Below are 8,532 nucleotides of genomic sequence, written 5' to 3'. Positions count from 1 at the left end.
GTTTTACATGGAAGAAGTAATGGAGTCACCACTACAGATGCAAGATGATATCTTTATCATAGTCAACTCACCGACCATACAAGATAGAAACATGTAAACCAAACTTGGAGACTGAGGCTCTACACGGAATCCCTTCACTGTCAAAGCTCAGGAGACACGGTCAACCCAAAAGTCATATCCACGACAAGGTCATCTACTCTTCAAAGGTGTAACGTAAGGATATCATCACCTCTCCGTCTAGAAGGCGCCTGCAACACTTTACGAGGCCCACGACGGATCCCAAGCCTACTCAGAGAAAACAACTTCAGTAACCGAAGAGAGGTGCGACTGGGGACTGCTCATCGCGGTCCATCCCCGAAAAAAATCAAGCATTCATGAGATAACTCCAGAGACGCAGCTGAAACATTTTCCTTGAAGATACAAAGGGATCCACGATTAATAACATAACTCTCTCACTTCTACCTCTTCATTATCCGGAATATTTCGTACATGTGATGTTCCAAGCATCCCCGCATCATATCCCAGAGGCGTGGATTCAAGGTGATACAACCAAAGTAGGATACACTTGGGGACTGAAGCCTCCTTCAGGTTTAGAAGTTTAAACACAGTCACCACCTTACCAGCAAAAGCAGTAGGAGCACACCTCCCACGAAAAAATAAGCTCAGGATAATTACACTGGGGACTTCCAGCATGGGATGCCTTCACTCCACTCAACCAGGTTATTTATGATGTCAACATCGTCACTGTCGAAGCTTTAAGAGCCGCTGGAACTTCTCAACATGAAGTCATACACGTGCATCAAAGACTCCAAAAGCATGGCGCAGAGATATTCACAGATCCGGCCACGCCATCGGATCTATGACCAGACAAAAGTGTAACTGGAGACTGCTCATCGCATCCCATTCTGCACGATAGTCGAAGATTCAGAAGATGGTTCAAAGGATGTCGCTTGGGATGAAGTCCTTGAAGCTTTGATAGCAACACATCAGCAACAGAACACTCTCATCTAGTCTACTTCACCCAATGGTTCTAGAAGATTTCGACCATGCAAGCATCCACGACATATCATCATTGCAATCAGAAGGTCCATGCACCAAATAACCTAAAGTCAAAGATGGACCAACAACACAACCACAATCTCTAAGAATAGCCATGACATGATCATTTCCGAGCATATATTTTATCCATCCATCCCAAGAGTGCAATGGAGTTTGGTAAACTTTTAAATCTAATGGAGAGGTTAGATACTCATTCTCCTGGAAGTAAGAACTTTATTACACATTCTGGAGAAGATCGATGGTACAGTTGGGTGGCTACATGCGCAAGATGGAAGAGATCACCTACCTTGAGTTCTCCTGGCTCTCCTTGCTACTGATTATAGATATTGGAGATAGCTTTGTTTCCGTTAATTCTCGCTCTACCACCGCTAACAAATGACGAAGAGGAGCCGGACGATGCAGACGAAAGCACGGAGCTGAACGAGCAACAAAAACAGAAGAGGGTCGATACCCCTTTTCATACGAATGGAGTTTATAGAGTTTGAACAGAAGAAGGATTCATTCTTGTTCCATGAACGGGAATAGATGAATGGGCGCACCACACTCACGCTCCATAGACGAACAAGTAGTGTGCCAAAGTCTCCGCTCCATAGTCGAGCAAGCAGCATGCCAAGATCAACGCTCTATGGCCAAGCCAGCCGCTGAACCTGCAACGCTCCGTGTCCAAGTGCCAGCGCCAAAGTTGTAACTCCATCATCACTATTCCGTGACCTAGCCATCCAAGTGTCGCTTCCACTGTTCCAACGGACCGAAGCAATCAACGCTCTCTGCCATTCCTTGACCTATCCAGCAAAGGGCCATCTCCGCACATTTTGTGGTCAAGCCATCCAAGTGCCGTTTCCACCGTTCCAACGGACCAAGGCCGTCAGCGCTCTCCTCCATTTAGTAGCTAAAGTTCCAGTGCCATCCACCGCTCCACAGTCGAAGCCACGACGCCATCTCTGTTTTTCCGTGGTCGAGCCAGACAAGCGCCATCTCTGTCGTTCCGTGGTCAATCCAGCAACACCATCTCTGTCGATCGGTAGCTAAATTTTCAGCATCATCATCACCGTTCCGCGGCCAAGGTTGCAGTCCCATCATTAGCATTCCGTAGCCAAACCCGCAGCGCCAATATTTGTACTCCGTGACCAAAGTGGCAGCGCCAACGCCAGCACCCTATGGCCAAGACGGAATTAAGCAAAGCCGCTAACGCAAGGATCACAGATTCCTCATGCCTCCTGCCAAAGGTTAGTCTAATTTTCCTGTCAATCTCTCCATGTCTTGCCTTTTAGATTTTACCCTTGTTTGTCACCATCTCATGCTTACCCCGCAACAATGCCACTGTTACGAGCTAAGTAGGGGACTTAATGTTGATCGTGGTTTTTAGTTCAGGGATAAATTTGTAATAGTCTATCTACCTGACCCGGCATCAGATGTAGTAGACATTGATATGTCTATATTCCGAAGGGAATTTGGAGAATATATGAAAATCTGATGAGCGCATATGTCTCTCTTCATATTATATTGAAACTCAAGCTCCTAGATGAATTGTTCACTAGTATAGAGCCTAATGAGTGTGTAAGCTCCTAGCTGCATTACTCACAAATGTCGGAGCCTACTAAGTACTTTTCTTGTTCTTATGTTCCCCGGAAGAACCCTTAATATTGGTATGGCATGACGAATTTGTGTTCGCTGGCAGCAGAGTAGCAAAAATTTCCAAGTATCAAGGTTAAGGTCCTTGCATAAAGTACTCAATCAGAAAGGGTATTGCTCTCTGGCAATAAAGAATTCTGTGTCAACACATAGAATTCAATCAATTTTGTGATAGTTCACAAAATTCTTAAACCTGACTAATTTGCAAAAATTAGGGTTTTTGCGCCCTGCGCAGTATATTAGATCCCGTTGGTCGAAATTAAGCTTAGGCAACTAAGCAATCGATCCGCCGTGGATTAGTAGGTGCAAACTCCTACCCAAAACCAGAAAGCAAGGAATAAAGGAGTCGCGGAGAAGGAGCATCAACAAAAGAAGGTGTGGCCACGACATAGGCCAGTCGGTGCCACTTGCAAGTGGCCACACCCCCTATTGCCCAAACCGGACCTTATTCCCTGTTGACCAATCAGGTCGCTTTAAACCTTCCACACTCCCATGAGTTGTGGCTGGGCCCATACTTGCCGGCCCTATTCCCCATCGACCAATTAGGTTGCTCTAAACCTTACACAACATTAAAAGAGGTGGAACTGCGTCAAAGTGGTCTCCAGGCCAAAGTTGGCTTCCCAAAGACCGCGTCAACATGCTCACGACATGCCAAACATGCCAAAACGAGCATGCCAAGCGCATATTCCAAACGTGCCACTTACCGCAACAGCACACCAAAACGCGCCAACGCGCCATGGATAACACTCCTACGTGCCAACCCACTCTCTGTTCGTAGCCAGCACCACAACAGACTTCAATTTGGATATCCTAACCAGAAGCGCGACCATGCTCTAGTGGCGGTGGATGAAACCCTAATTTCTAGTTGTGGCACAAAACTATGCCACTTCGGGCCCATAACATGCCACAAGCCGTGCAGACTTAGGAAACCATAAAAAAGGCGCCACACCATAGCCACTCGTGGAAATATTTTCTCCTATGGCCGTTTCCACATGGTGTCCTGGCTATGGTTCCTCTGGCATGGCTCTGGCACCGTTTGTATAAAACGCCGCGCCACGGCCACATGTCGCATGCCATATGCGCTAATTAGGGTTTCGGCATGCCAAACCCTAATTTGGGCAAAGTTGCCACGCCAACCAAGCCAAATAATGTTTCACAGAGCATTGGGATTGATGTGGCCACTGGAACTGATGTCACCACATTTGAGTCTAACACCAATGTGCCAAAATCTAGCGGCCATGGCTACGTCAGGCGCTACTTGCACCATCGTTCCACTGGCATGCACGAACTATGCCAGCCATGGCACAGTGCCGCTGGCATGCACGAACTATGCCAGCCATGCCGTAGTGCTACTGGTGTGCGCTAAAGGCGCCACTACACTATTGGCATGTGCCAATGGCGCCACTGTGCCATTATCAGGCGCCAACATGATGTGGCATAATCAATGGATATCCTTCCTCATGAGATGAAATCTCAGCCGTCCAAGTTCGCCACCGAATTGATAGGCCTGTGGAAAGTTTTAGGCGACCAGCGAAGACAAGCCTAGTAGCATCACATGCTATTTTCTTGCGGCAAGTCTCCTGACTTTGATTTGCAACACGTAGCAAGCTGCTACACGTTTTCCACGAAAACACTCGAGACATCAAACATGTCACAAACTGGGGGATACTCATAAGGGTATTGGTCTGGCGGTTTACAGCGTGCGGCGTGCAATACGCCCATTATAAGAAAGTGTCAGGAAACGGGACAGTTACTGGTGGAAAGAGGTAATGGGTATAAACAAACCCACTTCCTTCATCGTGGAAGCATGGTTTCTGGCGGTTACCCATTTCTCCACTCTTCTATCACTCAATCACTTCCACTTCCTATAAGACCAGGGTGCGTTCAATTATGACTTGTATTAATAGGTTTCACCTATTTCCACCAAACAACAAGTTTTGGTTAGAATAACAACACAGTATCCAGAAAAATACCAAAGAACTGATATCTTACATTCCGCAAGCCAGTTCCAAATTCTGATACAAGTCATAAAAAAGGCACACCTTCAGAATTAACCATTCTGATCTCAACACCTTCTTCGCTTCCTTCCCTAAGACCAATCCTTCTCCTTCACTTTGTGACCGAAGCAAGACTGGAACGACCATTTCTTAGTTTATGCCAGGATTGTACAGATTGGTCTCTCGAATCTAAAGTACTCCCGTGCAGTGCATTTGTTTATGGTTTAGGCTCGTTTCTCATCCACACACCCAAATTTACCAAAACCAGCAGAAACAGCTTTTATCATAAACAGTAGGATTTGATGCTCTTCCTCATAATCCCTATGTTCCAATGCCGGTTGATGACAATGAGTTGGGGATTGATGAAGAATTCTTTAAGGATATATCTTTCTAGTTTTTTTTTATGCAAAACACCTTTCATTACTTAGAATAATTTTCATATCTTAGGTTGACAGATAATTGTTCATCCTTGATGATTTTTCTAAACATATATGGGATATTACAAGTATAATTAAAAGAGGATCTGTCATACCTAGACGTCTTAGCTATAACATGAACATAATTGTTAGATGTTTTCTTAATATGATTTATAGAAAAGCAAGAAACAGTAGACAACAGATGCCTTATTTCATCTATGATTCCTTGGTTTATCCAGTGAACTGAGGAAATGGCTTGCTTGATAGAGTTAATTACATTCAAACTATCACTTTCTAAAGTTAGTTTTTGTAGGCTTCATTCTCTAGCCCATAATATTGCTTCCTTCATGGATACACATTCAGCTTGTTCTGGATTTATTCCTCCATTGAAGAATCTCCCCCTGATGGCGCAACATTGACCTGTTGAATCACGAGTAATCATCCCAATTCCAAAATTAGAAGTAGAATAATCAAATGAAGCATCCATGTTGATTTTAAACTCATAAGGTGGAGGAGGAGACCAAGATTGAAGCACTTTCTGATTAATCATAGAGCTCCCCAACAAGCATTGATTTACCATATTTTTAATAGAGTGAACTGTAAGAAACAAATTCTGGTTTTTGTTTTCAAATTTTTTTAAGCATCTATTCTTCCAGAGAAACCAAGCTGTAATCATAAGAGTTAAAATCCAATGATTCCATTCCTCCTTAGAAGGTTTAGTAGAAGCTTGGAACCAGCTAGCTATCCAGTCAACAACATCGGTACCTTGATTTTGCAATAAAGAAACATTCACATTCATAAATAGCCAAACTGATCTGGAGTAATCACATTGAATAAGCAGATGTTGGATTGTTTCTTCAGCCTGTGAGCATCTAGGACACAAATTAAGTATCTATATTTCTGTTATAACTGTTGATTTTAACTCTAGTTGGGATAATTTTCCTAAGGCATTTCCAGATGAACAACTTAACTTTATGATGAGCATTAGATTTCCATAGCTTTCTCCAGTTAACATTTAAACCATCTAAACTCCTTTGATGAGCTCCATTTGAAAGATTTGTTAATGCCTTATAGGTGGTTTTTACAGAGAATTCACTTGTCCTACTTGGTTCCCAAATAAGCTTATCAGTACCAACTTGAACTAGATGCATTCTTAGTATTAATTTTGCTGCGTCAGCTGGGAAAAGATCAAAAACAAGTTGAGTATTCCACCTTCTCGGATGCTCCAACATTAGATTAGAGACATAAACTATTCTAGATGGTTATCTAAATGAGTCATTTGATATTGGAGGAGAGTCAAGTCATATTACCCATTTATCACACCAGACTAAAAATTTAGTTCCATCCCTAACATCCCACCTATGAAACTTTCTCACATAATAAAGCCCCATTTCCAATCCCTTCCAGATCCATGAAGAGTTGTAAGGAGACTCTTGTAAATGAAGGAAATTACTATATGGAGAGTATTTAGCTTTCATGATTTGTGTCCAAGGTTTGTCTTCCTCTGTGCATAATCGCCAAGCCAACTTGGTAATCAAAGATATGTTGAATTTTTCAAGATTTCTAAAAGCCAAACTTCCTTCATCTATGGGAGAACAAAGAGAGTCTCATGCAACCAGATTCAAACCTTTGTTAGATTTATGGCCCCACCAAAGTTTCCTTTGGGCTGACTCTAACTTATTAATTATGTTTTTGGGTAACCTAAAGTTACTCATATAGTGACTAGGGATGGAATTGAGAAATGAGTTGACTAAAGTTGTTTTAGCAGCTTGATTGAGAGTTTTTGAGCACCATCCTTGAAATCTATTCTCATATGAGTCCTGAATAGGCCTAAAAGAGCTTGTTTTTGATTTTCCCAAGAGAATAGGCAAACCTAAATATTTATCTGAGGAACTGAGTTGTTTGAATCTTAATTTATTCTTGATGTCCCTCTTAGCATCATCCGACAAATCACTTGTAACAAAAGCCGATGACTTCGAGAAATTTATCAACTGACCAGAAATATTACTGAAATTTTGCAAACAAGACTGAACTTGATTGATACTTGAATAATCTGCATGGAAGAACAATATGCAATCATCCGCAAATAGAAGATGATTAGCCGATATCGAATTCTTCACAACTTGTATACCACGCAACAAATTACGTGCTTCAGCATGCATCAAGGATATAACAAGATATTCTATGGAGATAATGAATAAATAAGGGGATAAAGGATCCCCTTGTCGAAGTCCTCTTGTAGGAGTATAAGACTGAAAAATACTACCATTTAAACGAATCAAAACAATGGTTATCGAAATACATTGATAAATAATAGTACGCCAGTCTTTAGAAAAACCAAAAGAAGAAAGCATTTTATCTATAAATGCCCACTCAACCCTGTCGAAAGCCTTCGACATATCCAACTTCAGAGCAACTAAGCCGTGCTTATTCTTTGACTTCTTCATGGAATGAATCAGTTCATGAGCCATAACTATATTATCATTAATGTACCTCCTACGGACATATGCAGCTTGTGTTGGAGATATTATTTTGTCCATCAGTGGTTTCATTCTTGTAACCAAAAGTTTTGAAATTATTTTGTAAATTATCTTACAAAGACCAATTGGTATGTAATCATTTGGTGTCGAAGGATGGAGGGTTTTAGGTATTAAGCATATAACTGTGTGGTTGATACACTGAGGTATCGTCTTACTGATGAAAAATTGTTACACCAATTTAACAATATCTTTTCCAACAATTGACCATTGTGATAGAAAGAAGCCAGCAGGGAACCCATCCGGACCCGGTGAATTCCAGCTAGGCATACTTTTAAGAACATTAAAAACCTCTTCTTCCGAAGGAGTTGAGACTAAGGACTCATTTTCAGACTGAGTTATAATTGGGGAAATTATATCAAAATAATCATCTTTAAATTGTGGATTAGAATATTGAGCAATGGTAGAAAAATGCTTAGTTAGAAGAGATTCCAAATCTTTATGTGAGTGATACCATTGACCCTGATCATCTCTTAGAGATGGTATATGATTTCTAGACCTTCTTCTGTTTGCTAGAGAATGGAAATAAGTTGTGTTGTTATCCGAGTATCTAATCCAGTGGTCTCCTGATTTTTGATGCCAAAAATATGCATCCACTTTCTTCCAGTAATTCAATCTTTGAATAGTTAGATGAATCTTCTGAGAGATAGCATCACTATAGGATTGGTGTTAAAGAAAGGACAACTGGTTCCTTAGATATTTAATATGGAATCCAATTTTTCCAAAATACTCCTATTCCATCTTGAAAGATTGCGCCTAGCATTACAAAGTTTTTGAGATATATTCTGAACATTTATAGAAGAATCCCAAGAATTTGGAATGATTTCAGAGCAATTTGGATCTCTAAGCTAACATCTATAAAATTTCCACACATTTTTGGGTTTAATAGAA

At 41.5% G+C, this 8,532-nt stretch overlaps 1 protein-coding gene across 1 annotated transcript; it reads right to left on the bottom strand.

Annotated features, from left to right (window-relative positions):
* Positions 1-5,420: 5,420 nt before the first annotated feature.
* LOC113324878 lies at positions 5,421-7,656 on the bottom strand. The gene is made up of 4 exons (XM_026573160.1): positions 6,816-7,656; positions 6,428-6,689; positions 6,076-6,316; positions 5,421-5,966 (listed from the first exon to the last, which is right to left on the bottom strand). Exons 1-4 carry the CDS (start codon positions 7,654-7,656, stop codon positions 5,421-5,423), a joined length of 1,890 nt encoding a protein of 629 aa, XP_026428945.1.
* Positions 7,657-8,532: the final 876 nt, after the last annotated feature.

Source organism: Papaver somniferum, chromosome 11, assembly GCF_003573695.1.
Source record: "Papaver somniferum cultivar HN1 chromosome 11, ASM357369v1, whole genome shotgun sequence".
In the NCBI taxonomy this organism is placed as follows: Eukaryota; Viridiplantae; Streptophyta; class Magnoliopsida; order Ranunculales; family Papaveraceae; genus Papaver; species Papaver somniferum.
Note: the sequence above shows the minus strand (reverse complement) of the source record. Positions and strands in the feature narration are given on the sequence as shown.

Coding starts and splice junctions, on each gene's coding strand:
- LOC113324878 (XM_026573160.1), bottom strand. CDS start 7,656: ATGAAACCACTGATGGACAAAATAATATCTCCAACACAAGCTGCATAT. Junction 6,690..6,815: donor CATCCCTAGTCACTATATGA/GTAACTTTAGGT, acceptor GTTCTCCCATAG/ATGAAGGAAGTTTGGCTTTT. Junction 5,967..6,075: donor AATCTAATGCTCATCATAAA/GTTAAGTTGTTC, acceptor AGATGCTCACAG/GCTGAAGAAACAATCCAACA.